The sequence below is a fragment of the Elephantulus edwardii genome, unplaced genomic scaffold (genome assembly GCF_000299155.1).
Source record: "Elephantulus edwardii isolate Elephantulus edwardi_28Jun2011 unplaced genomic scaffold, EleEdw1.0 scaffold00109, whole genome shotgun sequence".
NCBI lineage: Eukaryota > Metazoa > Chordata > Mammalia > Macroscelidea > Macroscelididae > Elephantulus > Elephantulus edwardii.
The window spans coordinates 6473527-6494810 of record NW_006399859.1 but is presented as its reverse complement, the minus strand read 5'-3'; the positions used below and the strand labels follow the sequence as shown (position 1 = coordinate 6494810).

General features: G+C 39.1%; 1 protein-coding gene across 1 annotated transcript in view; it reads right to left on the bottom strand.

Annotated features, from left to right (window-relative positions):
* Positions 1 to 451: 451 nt before the first annotated feature.
* Positions 452 to 21284, bottom strand: part of TPH1 (tryptophan hydroxylase 1) — a 27604-nt gene continuing 6771 nt past the window's right edge. The window contains exons 2-10 of the mRNA XM_006892030.1: positions 19392 to 19575; positions 16511 to 16611; positions 12204 to 12271; positions 11861 to 12057; positions 8604 to 8739; positions 7569 to 7695; positions 5556 to 5651; positions 2508 to 2641; positions 452 to 806 (exon numbers count right to left, since the gene is read on the bottom strand). Coding sequence (XP_006892092.1) covers positions 632 to 806; positions 2508 to 2641; positions 5556 to 5651; positions 7569 to 7695; positions 8604 to 8739; positions 11861 to 12057; positions 12204 to 12271; positions 16511 to 16611; positions 19392 to 19575 — 1218 coding nt within the window. The 3' untranslated portion in view covers positions 452 to 631. The remainder of the gene's footprint in view (positions 807 to 2507; positions 2642 to 5555; positions 5652 to 7568; positions 7696 to 8603; positions 8740 to 11860; positions 12058 to 12203; positions 12272 to 16510; positions 16612 to 19391; positions 19576 to 21284) is intronic.

The following is a 21284-nucleotide window of genomic DNA, read 5'->3' as shown; positions in this document are numbered from 1 at the left end:
TTCTCCCAGGAAATGACTGGTGGAGTCAACTTTTCAGTTAGCCCATTTACACTATGCCACCAGGGCTTTTCATATTTCCCTACACAACATTACACATTAAACTGGGCTATTTACTCTTCACTGGGTACAAGGTCTTTTAAACTTTTGTTCACATTAGCAACATTAATAGTTGTTATCCTACTAAATGCAGGCATATAGGTATGATTGAGCTTAGATGATTCAGACACTAATATGGACCAGCTCCATTATCAGGTACTCATCAAGGTATTTCAAGTGATCATAAAGGTCATTCTACTCAAGAGAGACTGGGGAAACAGAATCAGACTGGGTTTAGATCCATTTGTTAGGTCAAATGACTTCACTATAAAAATGTATGACCTGCAAATTATACAGTATGTAAGTTCAACCCAAACATAAAGCTGTCACCAAGAAAAGGGGGTATATTTCTGACAGAATAGGTAAAATTTTCAAAAAATAGTGATCCATTAATGATTGGAATATTGAATAATTTATAGCTGAGAGCCGCTGTCCTTTTTGCCCACTCCATCATCAGGTCTTCAAGAAAAGCAGAAGTTGCCCCTCCAGGGCTCTGAAATGATGTTCCAATGCCTCTGGATCAGGACAGGGACTGTCAGAGGCTTGGCTGCCTGGTGATCTTAGCAAGGGAGTCACTGACAACATCGAGGTCATACCGCAGCTCATTCACAGCGTTGGTTATGCTCTTGACATCTTTCAAGATCTGAATACTCCGTGTGTATGGATTGTACTTTACTCCAAAGGGACGCTTGATTGTCTTGGTAAACTCTCTATTAAAGAAAACAAGAGGCAGTCAATTTCTAGGCAAATAAACAGCAGCAACCCTATTTCACAGACTTGGAAAATGACAACTCTTCAAGAAATGTATATGAACTCAATCTGATCTATCAACTGCCCCTAACTTCATGTGGATAGGCGTGTGGAATAGGTGGAAAGCCTAAAGAAGCCATGAACATATCTGCCCCTGCATTACTAGGGAATTATCATGTAGCTAGCCTTGTTAGTGTTTTATTACTCTACGTCTCATATCTTGATTGGAGTTTGGAGACTATGACAAATTTAACCACATCATTCTAGATCCTTCAATTATGATTTACATACAGACAAACAGACAAGGAACAGTCCTGCCTCCAACACAGATATATTCTTTCCTCTTGGAATATTTTCCTTTAGCTGCCTCTCAAATGATCTAGTTTACCCTTTTTCCAAGCATTACAAGAAGTTTGCCTCTTTTAACAAGCTAACATTTGAACCTCTTATTTGGCACTTCTCAGGGACAATTATGTTCAGGGCCCCTAGGGATAACTAAGGACAACTGTTCATTAGTATGGGCTGAAATCCAGTTGGCAATCTACTTTGTTGACACAGTTGTGGTGGCATTATTTCTAGGTGCTGTCACATGAGCTCCAGCTCATAATGAACTAGGTACAACAGAAGGGATCTCCGGCTGACCCTGCATCATCCTCACAATCTCTATCGTTCTTCAGTCCAGTCTTGCAAACACAGTCAGTCAACCTGCCTTGTAGAGGGCCGTCCTCTTGTTCACATCTTTGTCAAGAATGATATCCTCATGGACTGGCCCCTCTTGATAACAAGGCCACAGTTTGTGCACTAAGTCTCACTATCCTTGCTTCTAACGAACACTCTGGCTGCACTCCTTCCCTTTTTGCTAATTTGCCCCAAGCTGCCGTCTGTTCTACAGGAAGTTCTGCTGTCACTTGCTTCTATGCATGTCCTAACTCTCTCAACTAACAGCACATTAGACAAAGTGTGTGTCCTCAACCCCTGTTTCCACCTTTACAAAGTGACCTCCAGGTCCCTTTCCCCAATTGTTGATTTGCTTCTGTGGTTCTCTCCTTTCCTACTACCTCTATCTTCCTAAAGTACTAGAATAATTTTTCAAGTTTCTGTGCCTCCAATATCCTCCTTTATTAAGCAAACACTTAGCTGATTAATAGCAAGGCTAACTTTGGTTGTTTCACCTATAAGCTCTATATTTTCCATCTTCTTACCTTTCTCATGCTGTTTCTCAGCCAAAAACTCAACATACATAAATCTCATATACCCTTCAAGTCCTTCACAAATGTCATTAAGCTTTCTCTGTGCCTCCAGATGAAGCCGACAGTTCCTGATAAGATGTACAACTATGTTTCATCTGTGACTCTCTAAAGCTCTTATTACTTCTTTCCCTTCTGTCAGTCAATTTATAACAAACTGTTACAGAATAAGTTATGTATATTTTATTTTTCCACTGGACTACAAACTCTCTGATGGAAAGTAACAGAAACAAATTCTTCAAGGATCTACATCTGGTTGATATTTGTAACCACCTCAAATCATTATACATAAAATATCCTGAATACTTGTGAAAGGAAGCACTAGTGAGGGCAGAAGGCTTCTAGAACTGCTTGCTTCCATGATTTGTTACCATCATTCCACCCACCCTTCGCAGATGAAAAGATATACTTCACCTCATCTTCTCCTTGGCATCTTCAAAGTTTTCTGATACAAAGTAGACATCTTGGAAGGTTGTGATGAGGCACTCTTGTTTGCAGGTAATCTTGGGATCAAAGGGTTTTACTTTGGCATGTCCAGAAAGTGCATGCTAGAGGGCAAAGAGATGGTGAATTAAATATTATGGTCCTGGATCACATGCCAGGATCATCAGAGTGGGGATTAACTCTGAATATGTTACAACACACAAGGGGCTCCGGCGGCATAGTCCTGCACTGCTAAGTAGTCCTGTACTGCTAATTAAAAGATCAATGACTCTAATCCAGCAGATGCTCCAAACGGAGAAAGACTGGCAGTCTTGTCTCCTGAAAGTTCACAGCCTCAGAAACCTGATTGAAGGTTATTACTTTGACCTGAAGATAATGACTTGGCGGGTGAGTTTACTAGGTGGACTGTGTTACCAGTGAAATGGAATCAATCTACAACTGGCTTGACCCTCCCCCAAAATACACCGAGATAATTGTTATGACTTTATTCAAAGTCTCTTCCCCATTTAAGATGCACTTAGGGCTGTATATACCATTGAATTTTGGAGTACATTGCTGGTTTCTGCACTGGGCCACCTGCTTTCTATCCTCCATCAGGTGTATGTGATTTAGACCCAGTTCCAGTTGGTCAGCTCTCAAGTGCAAGTCAGAATCTTGGATACTGTTCAGCACACATTTGTCCATCAACAAATCTAAGTTAATTCATTCACTTGGAAAGCTATAAATGTCCATTTTCTAGAAATTATAGGCATTATTGCTAGTGTGCTGGGGATGGTGAGGAAGTAGCAAGACTTTTTAAATACTTGTTTTGTTATTATAAAACATAAGTATATGTTTGATCAGCACACTTAGGAAATAGAGAAAATTTCTCAAATAATGATTACTACTGTCTGTGTATTTTCCAGAGCAAGCTCTTATTCAAAGCCAAGAAATATTTCAAATTATGTTAGATGAATCTGGTTATGTGCTGTGGTACCATGAATTAAGTAATATGACCTTTCCATCCTAGATTGCCATTTTGTGATTATAGCCCCTTTGTCTGCACTTAAGATCTCATTTGTTGCTGTTGCCATTGAGTTGAAACCCACCCATAGCTGACCTTCCAGTGTATTTTCAGAGGCAGTTGTTCACATTGGAGGAGAGTGCCCATCTTTCTCCTCCAGCAGCTGGCAGTTTGAACTGCATACCTTTGAGGTAGTGCAATTCCTTACTACTAAGCCACTCGAGCTCTTTGAAGATCTCATTTAAGAATGAGTTATTTATTGTATTAAGGAGATAGGATTAGCATGCAATACAAGCACCACCTTTGGTTCTCCTGAGGATGTGGTTTACAGGCCTGAGATCTAGGAAATGCTTCTGGAAAAGTAAAGGCTTTTTCACTTCGACACTACATCTAAACTCATCTATTTGTTCCGACAGCCAGCAGCTTCAGCCTGCAGGTTCCTGGCCCATCCTTCACTATTCTTTGCAACCATGTACACTGGCCTACACCATCTACAATAACATGAGCCATTTCCCTGACTTTTTCATTTTTTTCTTTTATTTATTTTTTTTTTTTAGGTTTGGTGAACAGCTAACTTTATTCTACAAGCAATGGAGACTACATGCAGGTTTTTAAAATATATTTTTTTCTCTTCAAACTTTTTTTTTGGATTAATAATTTCTATTTATTGGAATGTAAAAAGTGGAAAGAACAAAGAAGGATTGATAGTTGGAAAATACGACCTTCATGATTAAAACAACTCTAGGACAACACATGATAGCATTTTCTATGACTAGGCCATGGTCTTTCTGATCACTTGCTATGCATCTGGTGGACAATAAGGATTACAGAAGAATTGATGCCTTTGAGCTGTGGTGCTGAATCTTCAAACTTTTAAAACATATGCATTATAGAAAATGGAAAAGCAGAGATCACAAAAGCCTCCATAACCACCTTGATGATTAGTTAATGGCCTTTTACGTTTGATGTGTATATACACACAACCAAGTATACATTTTTTTTATCTGGTTGAGACCACACATTATGGGTTCATGCTTTTCATGCATCGCAAGTATCTAGGAATTCAAAGTCCCAAAGCCATGAATATTTTGACAACCAAGAATACACTACACTGATTCAATCAGGAAAGACAAAAAAAGCAGTCAGCCTTTCATGGGGACAAAAATTTTATAAAGACAGAAAATGGAGCACACCTCTAGATACTGGCAGAACTGCAATTAAAATACCGCATTCCTTTAATGCATAATTTAATAAAACATAAAGCAATAGAGTATGCTTCTAAGATAGCTATCAGATCTCTAGTAAAGTTTAACAATATGGTCCTACAATATTGACAAGAGATGTACACATGTATCATGGTTACTATAAAAATGCAAATAAGAACACAAGTGCACACATGCCTCGTCTCACCTGTCTTTCTTCCCCTCTGCAGCCAACTAATCAACCTGGATGGACACTACTCAGAGGTGGTATAGCAATTCCATGACCAAGAGCTTTCCTATTATAGTAAAGATATTCACAAATTGCTTAACTCACTACCACTACTTTGTATCATACAATGTCACCTCAACACAGCTAAGAAGCTTAGATGCTGCAGATTTTTTCATTTCTATGAGACCTTTCAGAGCTCTGGGGCTTAGTGGTAAGGAGCTGTGCCACCAACACAAAGACGCATGGTTCAAATCCACCAGCTGCTCCATGGGAGATCGATAGAAAATCTCCTCCTGTTCAATTACTGCCTCTGAAAACCCACTGGAAGGTCAGCTATGGGTCAGTTCTGAATCAATGGTACATTATAACAACAACATAAGACTTTCCGGTGAATTACAGAACCCAAAGACATCAATGGAAATGAAAGGGCTGAAGGCAGGAAGAATAATCAGTGTCAGAGATGACAAAGTAGTGCAGCAGTTTGGACATCTAGAACATTGTTAACCTCCATCTTACAGGAATCAGTCTTCCTAGTCATTATAAAGGAAATGATACATGAGTGTGCAAAGATTTACAATGCTTACTTTGAGTTCACTGATAGAAGAAAGCAAGCCAGCACCAAAGACTCGTAGCTGCCCATCTTGTTTACACAGCCCAAACTCCACAGTGAAGAAATAACACTGTAAAAGAAGATCAACATGACTCTCACATCCTGAACAACTTCATCTAAAACAAACTACCATCTTTAATCACTGCTCCCAAACAAAAAAACTCATTACCATCATTATCATGACCAGCAAGTCAGTTCTGATTCAGAGTAACCCTTAGTCAGATTTCCAAGACTTCCCATCTTTCTCCTGACTACCCCAAAGGACTCCAGAATAAACTCCAAGATCCCTAACTTGACAAACAACTTTCCCCACAATTTTACTTCATTCTCAAGCAGTGGTTCTCATGTTTTCATTCCTGGGGTTGTTTTAAAACCATCAAAGACTTCTAAGACCTTTGACTTTTGTTTTGTGGGCTCTATCCAGCTATATTTGCCATATAAGAAATACTAAAAATTTGGAAGATATTTATTAGTTAAAGTAACAATCATGAACCCGTTTATGGCAGCATAATAACATCCTAATGAAAAAGAACAATGCTTGCTCTTAAAAAAAGAAAGTAGCATTGCCTTTTAATATTGTCAATCTCTACCAGAAAACTCTAGAGGTGAAGTCTAAGGGGGTTGCACTGCCAGCCCAAAGACAGTGCCTCTCAGACAGTTGGAATCCACCAGCGACTCCTGGGGAGAAAGATGGATTATATCTTCTCACTCAATTTGCAGCCCCAGAAACCCATTGGAGGGTCAGTTATGAGTCAATTCTGACTACACAGCAATGAGTATATGGGATTTTTTTTTATATCTTGCATAATGGAAGACAGATTTTTATATCTGTTTCAGAACTTAACCTACTGTAATATACTGTTTTGCTTAAAGCATATGAAAAAAATTCAGCTTCACATAAATATTCAGTTGGAAATGGTCAGAGATCTTTAACAGTCTCTTCAGAGAATTTGTGAATATTCTTTGACACTAGATAGAAATTTGGCAGTTGGTAGTTTTTTAAACTTATGGCATCTGAAACCATATTAATGAACGCTGTTCCATTCAAATCCGCTAGTCCTGTGACACAGTGTTTCATCACTCATTTGCTAACCAAAAGATGCCAACCTCTCAAACATGCCAGCCTCTCTCCAGATGCAGTCTGATTCTGTAAAGATTAAAGCCTTGGAAACCCTATGGGGCATTTCTAACTCACAGAGTTGCTATGAATTGAAATCTACTCAAAGGTAACTTGTTTTTCAGTTGATCTCACACTTGGATTAGATCCTTTTTCTCTGCACGGTGTTGACCTTAAGACCCATTAGGGGCTTCCAGAGATGTCAGGAGGCCCCACAGCACATTTTGAGAAGTTCTGTTACACACCACCTGGCCCTATTTCACACGACCTCTCCCACCTTCACACTTTGCTCCAGCTTCTCACTGTGCTTCCAGATGTACCAAACACCTTCTCATCCCCCACCCACCCCAGCCTTCTGTATCCTCATCCTGACACGCAATTCCTTCCTTTCTTGGCACATGAAAACATGACTCCACTTTGAAGCCTTAGACCAGATTCTCCTCTTTCATGATCCCTTTCCTAGCACCTTCACTAGCAGCCCTTCTCAGAACATTTGGCCCAGACTTCCCATAGATGCCTCCTAAGAGAAGGGTGAACTCCTTGACAGCACACACCAGCCTTGCTCATCTCTGTATCTCCAGCTTACTGTCCTGTTCTCAGTGCACAAAAACCATTTTAGCAGCCCCATCATTTTTACTGGAAAATAAAATACATATAAATTATTAACCTTATTATAGTCCTGTTATTTCCTACCTTTTAAAAAAGCTATCTTTTTCTTAATAAATGTTAAAGTTTTATATACTCCTTTATTGAAACAAAGACATTTTAATGGTAATATTTCATATATGCTTTCAAATTACAGCTGTTCTCATCCTCTTCCACCCCACTTGAAAATTACTCATCTACACAGCTCTTTCTAGATTTTAATACCGTTGCCAGTTTTTGAACAGCCTCCTCTGAAGCACCCAGGGATGCCAGGCCAATTTCTTGGGAGAATTGGGCAAAACTGGGTTCAGCCAATAGTGGAACATGGCCTAAGAGTTCATGGCAGGTGTCTCTAGAAAAAAGAGGGACAAGACTTTCACATCGTGATGTTTAAAATGCATACTTACTCAATCCTGAATTTTAAAAATATCAAAATCTGATCTTATTTTTATTCTAATTTATTATATGGGTATTACTTTGGTAATGGATCACAAAGGACACTAATCAAATTAAGAAATTATCCTGGCCCAAGAATTTTATTGCTGTTGTTAGGTGCCATCGAGTCAGGTATGACCCATAGTGACCCTATGAACAAAAGATCTGATTGAACTGTGGTCTCACAGATATATACATATATGCTCTATATACATATACAGACCAGATCTCCCCTGAGGTCACATGACTCCTTCCCATTCCAACCTGGTCTCTGTTCAGAAGTCACCTTCACAGAGTAATCTTTCTTTTCTAGATAGCAGCATGCCAAACACATCTCCATTTCCTTTCATCATTGCTCTATGATAGTCACGATCATCTGACGTATTAAATGCTTACTTGCTTGTTGATAATTAAGTATCCCACAGTAGAATGTAGCTCCATAAAAGCAGACTTTGTAGAGCTGCATCCCCTATGCCTAGAATAGTACCCGGGACCTATGAGGTTGTCAGGTAACAATAGCCCTGGACGCTGCAAATGGTTAGTTTGTTCAACTGCTAATAGAAAGCTTGATGGTTTGCATCTACCCAGAGGCAACTCAGGTGAAAGTCCTGAAGAAATACCTCTGGAAAATCAGCAATTAAAAATCTTATGAAGACATGACTGAGAAGGCATGATAGCAACTTGCTGACAATTACAGAGCACACATTGCATGTGCCAGGCATGGCTCTGATTGCTATGCATGTGTTAATTCGCTTATCCTCACAAAAACTCCTTGCCATTATTCTAAATGACAAAAGGATGAATGACTAAAGTAGAAATACTTACGGCTCTGGTGTGTAGAAAGGATCTGAACTGTGTCTCACATACTGAGTGCAGTGAAAAACTCGAAAAGCTAAACCAGATAGGAAATCTCTTGGGGATAGGTAGCCAGCTACAGGACGGATGGAAAAACCAGTGCGCTCTGCAAAGCAAAGGAGAAAACGTAGGGAAAATTTCACCAGACTTAACAGTCCATAACAACAACATGTAGTAAATGACAGCAACATTTTAATTTCATATTTTAATTCTACCAGGGACACCACATAAGACTTGTGGGGGAAACACGGAGACAATGACTTATAATGGATGTATTCAGGAGAACTAATACTCGATAAAAGGTGCTGGTGGCTCAGAGGTAAGGAATTGAGCTGCCATTACTGCTCCACAGGAGAAAGACTGGCAATCTCCTCCTGTGCAATTTACTGCCTCTGAAAATCTACTCAAGGGTCAGCCATGGGTCTGTTCTGACTCTCGGGTACTCAACCACAATACTTAAATAAGCACTTTCACAGGTCAGGAAATGTTCTATTTTACATAGTGTTATGGAATTCATTTATCCCCCCCAAAAGATATGCTTAAGTTCTAAGCACAATAATGAATGTGGCACTATTTGGGGAAATAGAGATTTTCTTTACAGATGTTGTTGTTGTTGTTGTTATGTGCCATTCAGTCACTTGCAATTCACAGTGAACCTATGTACAACAGCTCTGAATCCTGCTCTGTCCTGAGCCAACCTCATCGTCTTTGACACACCTAGCCCCATGACCCCAGTCACTAAGTCAACCCAGTCTCATTGAGGGTCTCCCTCTCTTTCTCCATCCCTAGCATAATTTCTCTCTCCCAGGACTGGTCTTTCCTTGCAACATGTCCAAAGTATGTCAGACAGAGCTTCAGAATCCTAGATGTATATCAGCTTAATTAATATCTTCATACAGGAGCACAGTAGGACCTAATCCCTCTGTACAGTGTCTTATTATAGAGAGAGCTTCACAAGGAGAAGACAGATGCCAAGTGGCCATGAAAGCCACAGCCAGCACAGAAACGCCAAGGATTTCCAGCAGCCACACAATTTAGGAGAGAGCATCTCAAAAACTGTTTCTGAGAGTTTCTTTCAAAATGCCTTCAGCAGGTATTATTGTGGTCAATATCCTGATTTAGATTATCTGCTTCCAAAATTGCGAGAAAGTAAGCTTCTTGACTTTAAAAAACAAACAAAAAAAACCCCACAACTTTTCTGGGGGTGAAAGTTTATAGAGCAAGTTGTTTTTTCATATATCAATTCATACATTTTGTTTCAATACCTTGACTACATTCCCCACAATGTAAGCATTTTTCCTGTTTCCATCCGTCCATCCTCTCCTATCCCTTCCTGCCCTCTACACTTTATCTCTGGGAAAATTCTGCCCTTCTGAGCCTATTAGTGCATATCTCCTTGGGGTCACTGTTCACCTTATAGACATATATGTTGTTTGAAATTTCAGCCATGGTAATGAGTTCAGTTCAAGGCCTGCAGGGTGTCTAAAGTCTGTAGTCTCGGGGGTTCCGCTATTCATTTTCAAACTGGTAATCCCAGTCTTTTTCATTATTTTGAGTTTCACTCCATATTGCTCTCCTACTCTTTCCAGGACCTCCAATTATGCTCCCTTTCAGAGTGACTGGAGTGGTAGCCAGGCACCATCTAATTTTTCTGTTCTTAGAGTTGTGAAGGATTTTATGTTCTCTGAAGTCACTTGTTTTATAGCATTTTGTCATGGCAGCCCTAGGAAATAAAGATATATTCCATCTCCTTGCATGTTTACAATATGAGTAATACTTATTTTCCTTATTGTGACTCAACTATAAAACCAAGGCTTAAGAGAATCAATAATGTTCTCAAAGCTGCACCATCTCATCTCATTGCCATCCAATTGGAACTGACTCATAGTTGACCTTCCAGTGGATTTTCATAGGCAATAACTCTCAGGGGAAGAGATTGGCCCATATTTCTCCCACAGAACAGCTCGTGAATTCAAACCACTTGCCTTTGACTTGGTAGCACAACTCCTTACTACTAAGCCATCAAAACACAATAAAGTTATGTAGCAGATGATAACAGTAGGATGAGAGCCCAGGTTTCCACATTTACAAATGGCTTTTTTTTTTTCAAAATCCATTTCCAGGGAGTTCTACTGGCCTCGTGGGTAAGGAGATTGCACTGCCAACCCAAAGGCAGGTGGTGTGAGGACTCTTCAGGAGAAAGATGGAAAGTCTCCTCCTGTGTGATTCACAGCCTCTGAGAACTGCTTGAGTCAGCTATGAGTTGGTTAAGACTCAATGGCCCATAACAAACATCATTCCCATTTTGATATGAAAGCTTACAGCATTAATTCTATAGTCCTTTATGTTAGTCATACAGTAATCTATTTCATAAAAAAAGAGTTCCAAATATTTTTAAAAAGATATTTAAAAAAAAAGCAAACCAAACTCCTTGCCACCCAGTCAATTCTGACTCATAGCAGCCCTTATTAGACAAAGTACTATGGTCTCATAGGGTTTTCAGGGCTGGAATTTTTTTTTTTTTTCATTCCAATGAACATCTAAAGAGATTTTGGAATTCCATTCATTCATTCTTGCACTTTTCTCCCCGCCCCCCCCACCCCCACCCCCAGTTCACTTCTCTCCTTGAAAAGCAAAAGAAAAACTCCTTCATTGGTACACAATATGCCCCCCCCCAATCAGGGCTGGAATCTTTATGAAATTAGACTAGCTCATGTTTTTCCAGTGTAGCAGCTGATGAGTGTAAGCCATCAGGTTGTTGGCAGCTGTGCACTTTAACCATTGGCAGCCAGGTCTCCTAAACAAAGCTACAATGTTCTTCAAACCTCCAAATTCAAACCCAGTCTTTCAAATTTTGCTTGATGATACATTTTTCAAATCTCCACTTAATTCTGCTCATTTTCCTGTAGGCTTGCTCCTAGTTATCATGAACTAAAAAAACCCCTCACCGTGAGGAGTCGATTCTAACATAACCCTTCGCCGGGTTCCCAAGGCCGTAAGTCACCCCTGGAGGAGATCTTTCCCCTTTGGGGTCACTGGTAGATTCCAGCCACCAGTCAGGTGAACCGGCAGAACTCACGATCCACTGTCCATCTTTAAATATGGTGCTCAGTATCTGACTAAATATTCCAGGGCACAGGATAAGAAAATTCTGACTTCCCCTTTATACAGGGCTCTGTGTGAGTTAAGCATACTCTTTGCCAAGAAAAAATAAATTTGCTTCTTACCTTTTAAAAAGTTGGAGACATCTTCTAATTGGGGAATATTATCTTCCCGATATCCACAATATTTGGAAAGCAAAGGTAAGTTTTTGAGGTACTCTCTACAAGCATGAGTTGGGTAGAGTTTGTTGAGCTCTTGGAACACAGTTCCCCAGGTCTTAATCTCCTCTTCTGTGAATTCCACTTTAGGAATTGGGTCCCCACTAATGGGATAAAGGGAAGGAGTTATTGTAAATTAGCATTAAATATACAGTAACGTTGATCTTTTTATTCTGTTTACTGAAAAGGCATAATTTACTTGTTGATTCCATTGCCTCCAAGTTGAGTAAATGGTTTTTATAAGACTTACTGTTTGTAATTTAGAGCCAAGTCTGCAAAATATTTTCGCCTTTTACGATAGACATTGTCTTTGAAGCCCTGAAAATGAAAGATAGTTTTTAAATATGCATATTTCAAAATATTTGGAAAATACTATATAGGGAACATTTCATTAATAGTTGAGTTTATTAAAAGGCTACAAAATTGCTACTATGGACACTGTTTAGAGCTTTATTATTTGTTTTGTTCTAAAGTCAAGATAGTGTCCACAGAGATAACTTTGAAGAAAGGAATATCCCCTAGTTAAATAGGTGATTCTTTTCCACAGATGGGTTTGTTGTTTCTTAATCATTCAATTCCTCATTTTCAGTTACAATTTCCTATGATTAATATAATTGAAGCAGTTATCTAACTTAGATTTTATCATAAAATGCAAACTATTTCATTATTTACAGAAGGTAAACAATGATAATAAAAAGTAAATTAGCAACTTCAGAAATGCCTATCTAGGAAAAACATTTGAAAAAAGTAGATAAGGAGTTTAAAAAAACAAAATCAACCAATGGTGCAAATTAATAAAGAGAAAGGAAGGATGAAGGGGAGCAGGAGCCGCTTCCCTTTAACACAGATTTATGTACCACCATCTAAGGAATCCTGGTGGTGCACTGGTCAAGCATTGACTGCTAACTCAAAGTTTGGTGGTTTGAGCCCCCTCAGCGGCTCTTCAGGAGAAAAGACATGGTGATCAGCTCAACTAAAGATTGCTGCTGCTGTTGTGTTACATGCTGTGGAGGCAGAACTGACTCATAGCTGGCCCTCCAGCAGGTTCTGAGAGGCTACAAATCTCACGAAAGAGATCACCCGTCTTTCTCCTGCTGTTAGCTAGAGGAGCCAATCTAGCACTCCCTCTATTAAAGATTGTTGATGTTATTGGAGTTACATACCATTGAGTCAAAACTGGCCCATAGCTGACCCTCCAGTGAGTGTTCAGAGGCAACAAATCACACAGGAGGAGACTGCTCATCTTTCTCCTAAGGAGCAGCTGGTAGACTCAAACTGCATGCCTTTGGGAAGGCAGCATAGCCTGGGAAATCCTGTGGAACAGATCTGCTCTGACACACCAGTGTTACGTAGGGTTATCAATGGCTAACTTTTTAGAAATGGATCACCAGACTTTTCTTCCAACACATCTCCAGGTAGGCCTGAACCTCAAAACTTTTAGCCAGCAGCCCAAGTGCATTAATTTTTTTGCATCATCCAGGGACTCCCTCAGCACCTAGAACTTAGTCATCTACTTTCTGATTCTATGGATTTACCTATTCTGGACATTTCATATCAAAGAAATCATGTACTATGTGAGCTTTGGTGACTGGCTTCTTTCATTTATAATATGTTCAAAATTCATTCACGTTTTAGCATGGATCAGTACTTTAACTTTTAATACCCACCTAACACACCATTGTATAGATACACATATACCACATTTTATTTTTCCATTTGTAAGTTGACAGCCACCTGGATTGTTTCTACTTTTTGGCTGCAATGAATAAGGCTGATATGCATATTTATGCAAGTTTGTATGTGGACGTATGCTTTTAGTTCTCTTAGGCATTTACTTATCTTCTTCTACATCTTGGGTTCTATTCCACCTAAGAATGGAACCACTGGTTGCTTTTAGACAGAGGAGGAATATGGTCATATTGGGATTTTACATCATCTCATACCTTGTTTACTTTGAGCATGTTATCAAGAGGGATCAGTCATGCTTCTCAAAGCGGGGAGTCATAGAAAAAGAGGAAGACAGACAATGAGATAGCCTGACAGTGGCTGAAACAATGGGTGAGGATGACTCAGGGCTAAGCACCAGTTCATCCAACGTTGCATTTTATTCATCATACAGACAGTGGCTGTGAGTCAGAGCCAACTCAACAGGATATAGCCTGGCTCATAGGGCCTATGAGGAGGTGGCAAGAATGGAGGCAGACTGATCCGTTAAATAATGTGGTTGTTGTTGCTGTTGTTGTTGTGTACCATCGAGCTGGAATAAACCCAGAGCTGACCCTCCCACGGGTTTTCAGAGGCAGTAAACTGCATAGAAAGTGCCAATTTTTCTCCCAGAGAGCAGCTAGAGGACCTTGAATCGTGTACCTTTGCATTGGCAGTGCAATTCCTTACGACTAAGCCACCAAGCTGCAAAGATAAAGAACAATTTTAATAAATACTTAGGAGGTGAAAATCAGCAAAACTTGATAGTTGATCAGTAACATGGATTTGCTTGTCTTTCCATAAACATGCCCAGGTTTCCCTGCCTCGGAGCCTTTGTTCATATCATCCTCTCCTGAAGCATCCTTCCTTTCTCTTACCTTCCCAAATCCTGGGAGGCTCAGTTAAAATGTCACTTTTCTTTGTATTTTTTCAGCTGAATGTGATTCCTTCCTTGTGTATATTCCAAAGCAGCTTCTTCATGCCACTGACCACCCTGGCTACATTTTTATCTTGTATATGTATATTTATATGTGTGTCTTATCTTTTTGAAGGATTACTGGAGACATAGTATATAGTGTGTTGCACTGCTGAGCAAAAAGGGTGGCTACTCTTCTGGTTACTGCTCCAGAGGAGAAAGATGGATAGTCTCCTCCCATTAAGATTTACAGCCTCAGAAGCCTGGTTGAGAATCGCTGCGAGTCATAACCAACCAGTGGCAGTAGGTGGCTATCTATTCATCTAGGCTGTCAGCACCTTAAGAAACCCTGGTGGTCTGGTGGTCTAGTGGGTAGAGAGTTGCACTACCACCCCAAAGGCGAGTAGTTCTAATTCACCAGTTACTCCATGGGAGAAAGATGGGCAATCTTCTCTCATGTGATTTTCAGCTATGAGTTGGTTCTGACTTGATGGGAATGAATTGAGTTGCCAGGACACTGAGGGCAGGTTCAGTAATTAACCAAACCTAATGGTTACTCAAAAATACATCATCGAATAAATGGATGGAATGGCAGATGGTTATTGAAGGTGCTATAGGTCACACTCATACAGATAATAAAGAGTAAAAACTAGAATAAAGCATGGTCTGCGAGCTTCCACAGTTGCCCTTTCTCCCCTCCAAGCAGCCTGGAACTCTGTCAGCAGTCCTACCACTCTGGATTTACTTCTCTAACTAAAATATGCTTAGACTGTATCCCGTGTACTGTTCCAAGAAAGCAGCTCCCTATTCATCTGATAAGCTCATCACATGGGACAGCATGGGTAATAAAAAGCTTTCTCCATCCTATGTTTCTTCTTCTTTCCAATAACTTATTATCAAAAATAATATGCTATTCTTATAATCAAATTAATATTAAGATATTATATACTTAATTTTAATATGACTGCAAACACTGTCTTCATTTTAGTATAACTTTTTAATTCATTTTAGTATAATTCTTAAAGTATCTACCAATAATAGGAATGTCAGGCATGAGACAGATGTTTTAGAGTAAATGAAGTTAGATAACTCTACAGGCAGCCAAGTGCCATTGAGTCAATCAGTTATTTTCAATTCCACTAAATAAAGTCCATTAGATGTTGCTAGGAGAGGCTATTCTTTGGAAAGGGACATCATGCTTGGAAAGAAAGAGGGTCAGCAAAAGAGACAGACTCTCAATGAGATAACAGGTTCAAGCGTATGAAGAGTGTATGAAGATGGTACAGGATAGGACATATTTTAGATCTGTTGTTATTAGAGTTACTCTGAGTCATACTCAACTCAACAGCATTTAACAACAAACTTTCCTGAAGGCGCTCTGGTGGCTTAGTGGTAAGGAATTGTGCTACCAAAACTAAAAGGTTCTTGGTTCGAACTTAGCAACTGCTCCATAGGAGAAAGATGGGCAATCTCCTGTGTGATTTACTGCTTCTGAAAACCTAATGGAGGGTCAGCTAAAGGGCAACTAAAAAACCTTGATGGTGCACAACCACAAAGCAACTTCCTGATGAAGGAAGCTCCCCTGATGAAGAGCTCTGGTGGCCTAGTCTATAGGGAGTTGTATTGCTAATCCAAAGGCCACACCTCTCTGGCAGTTCAAATCCAGCAGCAATCTTTGGGAGAAAGATGGACAATCTCCTGATGTGTGATTTATAGCCTTGGAAGGCTGGAGACTCAGCTTTGAGTTGATTCCAATTCAACAGCAATTAATTTGATTTGTCTGTAAGCTTCCCAAAATCAGGATTAGGACAAGATTCTATCTAGTCTAGAGTTAGCATTATCTAAAAAATAAGTTGTCCTTTAATTTTTAGTTCCGCTTTAAATTCTTTTCATGAATTTATTAGAAATGTTTTTTTCTTAAAAAAGGAAATACTTACAGGATGGTCTGCGTCTAGTTCAGATCCATACATCAGAACTCTGTTCGCACAATGATCCAGGTCTGAAATCTTCTTTGGAAACCATGGAATAGTTTCTATGCCTGTAAAAATACAAAAACCACCAAAAAAGCTGAAGAGATGCTCTTAAGTAATACAATAAAAATTATTAACAAATGCATAAGTATTTGGTTGAGATTTCTTGAGTCCGGTTGATTTTCAAAGTGTTGGTGAAATGTTATAGTTTCATATCAGAAAAAAAGTACACACTCCCAAATTTTTAAATAACACATTTAATTGGTCTAAGTTTAAAAAGACAAACAAAAAACCCAACCTCACACTGAGGGCCATTAAGTCATATCTAATCCTAACTGACTTTCCATTGAGTTTCTGAGACTAAATTTTATGGGATGATATTGCCCCTCCTTCTCCTGGCATGCTCTTGGGGGATTTAACCTACGAGAGAGGCATGACCTTTGAGTCAGCAGAGCAACTCCTTATAGGCTACATCACCAGAGCTCCTTATTCTAAAATATTCTAAAAGTTGATTCTAAAAGGTTGACTAAAAATATATAATTCTATTTACAGTCTAAAATCTAATACAAGTGTTGAATGTTTATCTTTGTTGTTAAAAGGGATCTTAGAGGTCATTTATATCTCTGCACATTGGTCTTCTCACCATTCCTCAGACATACATACCACTCTGTGAAGACTAGATTTTTTTTACATGCTGTAGGCACTAGGTTTGGACTCGACTCCTAGCTTAAAGGTTGGAAGTTTGAGCTCACCCAGCCATGCCATGGAGAAAGGCCTGGCTGTTTCCATAAATACTGCAGCCAACAAAATCCTAACGGACCTTTATACTCTGTAACATCATGAGTCAGGATAGACTCAAAGGACACAAGTTTGAGTTTAGATTTTTTTTTCTTTTGTCTAGTTTGGTTCTTCTGTCTGGATAAATCATTCCTGCCCCACTTAGTCTTCTGTTTTCCTGAAAGTATCTTCTACAACTCAAACCAAACAAGACCTTCCTGAACCTTTAGGTGAGCTGATTCTCTGTCTTCTGAGTTTCTAAGACACTATGCTTCTAACTCTCAGAGGGCTTTTACTGTCTTTCAGTACAATATATGTACATATATTTTTGTCAGACTTGAAACTACAGCAAGAACTATATGTATTTTTATTTCATAACAGAAATATCTGACATAAGTTTGTTTACCCTAAATATCAGCTTGAACTATCTAGCTAAACTTCTTATTTTATAGATGAGGAACCCCAAATCTGCATAAAATAATTAACCCAAAGTAATTACTTTTTAATGGAAGGGAGAGGGCTAGAACCCAATTGTCATGTTCAATCTAACATTCTCTCTCATTTACCCAAAAGCAACATTCAAGGGACTTAACAACAAATGCAACAAGGGCGCCAAGCACTCAAAATAGAGACAAGCAGAAGATATAGGCTCCTGCACTCCTGCTCTACAGGATGTTAGCCCTTTGCTTGCATATTGTGGGTATGGGGTTCATAGAGGAGAGCCTGACATAATGGTAGTTGGGGCAGCTTCAAGTATGCTGGGGAGATGAAATAGAAGTATGCCAGTATTTTAACAACTTGCACAACAACTACAGGAATGCATAACAGATGAATATCATTACAGGCATGGTAATATAATCTGAAGGAACTATTTCAAATTGAGCATCATATAGAAATCACAGCTGGTCCTCTGCTTTTTTGCCTCCAAGAAAATTACAAAAATGTTTCCTTTTCACAAAGGGCAGATCTTAGCTTATATCTTTGTGGTGGAATCTCTGAAAACGTAAGCTTTACTATTTTCTGTTTGCTTTTGAAGGGGGACAGAGAGGAACACTTAGTGTATTTCACTTGGCACTTGTCAGCAACTGACAACATTCTCAACAAAGTCAAATACTCAATATTTTATTTACTTTGTAGCCTCGTGGCAAGAAGCTGCACTGCAACCCAGAAGACATGCAGTGTGAGGCCACCAGCTGCTCCTTGGGAAAGGATGGGCCATCTCCTCCCATGCGATTAACTGTCTCCGAAAACGTGCCAGAGGATCAGCTATGGGAAGGTTCAGATTCTACAGTACACAACAACAGCACATTTTCTAGGTCCAAATAGCAATATTTAGGTATGATAAACTTGTTAAGAGGTTCTAAGTGTTTATTGTTGCTGTTAGGTGCCCTTTGCCCAGCTCTCCAAGTCACAGCAACCCTGTCTGTGTACAATAGAAGGAAACCTTGCCTGATTCTGCACCATCTTTACAATCTCTTTTATTCTTAATTCCACTGTTGCAGGCACTGTGTCGATCGACGCGCCTCCTTGAGGGTCTTCCTCTCCTTCACTGACTTTCCGCCTTTCCATGCTGATGTCTTCTTTGCAAGTCTGGCCCTTTTTGATAACATGCCCTGAGTACGTAAGACAGAGTCTCAATACCTTTGCTTCTAAGGAGCAGCCTGGCTTCACTTCCTCCAAGATTGATTTGTTTGTCCTTTTGTTAGTCCAGGGTGTATTTCATATTCTTCATTCAGGAATTATAAAATAGAGATTTTGTAAAATGAAGAAATGGATGACAATTTGGAAATGGATAAATAACTTAATTGATTGCTGATTATTCTCATTTTTATTATACTAAAAGTTTCTTTCTCATCCCTCCTACACTAGACCAATTGTTGCTTTATAGTTTTTCTTCAAGATATTGAGCAATTATATTTGTGTTTCCTTCACTAACAGATTATATGTAAGGAAAGGTGCTTTTACTTTTGTACCTTCAACATAAATTGAAAATTGGATACATAATAGGTTTATAATCTTTCCTTCTGAAGGTTTTCAATCCTATGAGTACTACTTTCACTTTTAAACTTACCATCTTCCTTCCCAGTAAAATTATCTGATGGATTCACGGAGAGAATGTTAGTATGAGATTTCAACAGGTGAAAAATATCATTTAATTGCTCTCTATTGATATCACAGTCAACAAAAATCTCAAATTCTGAGTTTCTTCTCTTTGATTTTCGTGACTCAATATGTAACAGGTTCACATGCTTCTCCTGTTTAAAGCAGAGAATGAAGATTGCATGTTACATCATCAAATGCTAATAGTCATTGAATAGATTGATATCAAAACTGTTAAAAATTGATTTCACAGTGGAACAACCAGAACAGAAATCATGAGAATGTTTGCACATTGAGAAGACTATAACCAATGTCACTAACAGCTTGTGCAACAATTGTTGAGTGCAAAACTAATCTGCTGTGTAAACCTTTAATAAAAACAATAATATGCAATTTCTTTCACATTTGTCATAATAGTGAAAAGGGGGATGAAAAAAATGGCTATTTTTAGCATAGCTAACAACAAAATGGAAGAGTCTTGGACATACCATGAACCACCAAGAAAGCAAATAGGTCTGTCTTGGAGAGGGTGAAACAGAGTTTCTCCTTGGAGGCTAGGATTTTGAAGCTTCATCTCACATACTTTGGGCACATGGCAAGGAGGGATCAGTTATTGGAGAAAGACATCATGCTTGGAGGGGTAGAGGGGCAGCACAGGAGAGGAAGACCCTGGATGAGACGGATTGATACAGTAACTGGGGCAGTGGGAGGAGGTGTGTTGAAGTCAATGAGACTGGCTCAGGACAGAGCAGGCTTCAGAGCTGTTGTACATAGGGGTCGCTATGGGTCACAGGAGACTCAACAGCACATAACAACAACAACAACGAAATATTCAACAAAAATAACTCAATGCCATAGAGTTGGAAATTACTCATAATTGACTCTCCAGCGGTTTTCAGAGGCAGTAAATCACATGGAGGAGATTGCCCATCTTTCTCCCACAGAGCAGCAGATAGATTTGAGCCATGTGACTTTGAGCTGGCAGTACAGCTCCTTACCACTGAGAACCTATCACCTAACTTTTTTAAAAAAATATTAAGAATGGGAAAGTTAGGGTGGATAAGAATGATCACTGAGCCAAGAAAGGAGGAGAGAAAAAAAAGAAACGAGGATGAGTGTAAAGGGATGGTGGTAAGTCAAGGTAGAGACTATCCCAGAACAGAAACTTCATCATGGAATCAAGAAAAGACTAATTATAAAATATATTTTTAAAATGAGAATAATAAAAACTTCCATCTATTTCTTATTCATTTTTATAAGAATTAATTTCTAACTCTGCTGAATCTGACTCATGGTAACCCTCTATCAAGTTTTTGAGGCTATAAATCTCTATGGGAGGAGACTGCCTATCTTTCTCTCAAGGAAGAGCTGATGGATTTGAACCACTGATCTTTCAGTTATCAGCTTAGCATGCTGGCACTATAACAGGGTTCAAACAGATTCAAACAGTAATAGGAATATTAATACATAAAGTTTCTATTAAATAGCAAAAACATGTCCAACAACTAGAAAATATAGGAATTTATAGGACACAAAAACAATTCTGCCAAAGATGTAATTGGCTTAAATAAATATGGAGCTATGTTTTGTCAGTTCTTCCTAAATTGAGTGCTATAAAAATGAGAGATATCAAAACAACTATGAAATATTATCTCACCCCAGTCAGAATAGCAAAATTTACCAGAACAGCAAACAACAAATGCTGGCAAGGTTGTGGAGAAATTGGAACCCTAATTCACTGTTGGTGAAAGTGTAAAATGGTGCAACCACTGTGGAAGGCGGTATGGCAGTTTCTCAAAAAGTTGGAAATATTTGGGGGTAGGGGATGGGGTTTGGGGAGGTGCGGGGGGATTTTGTACCAATG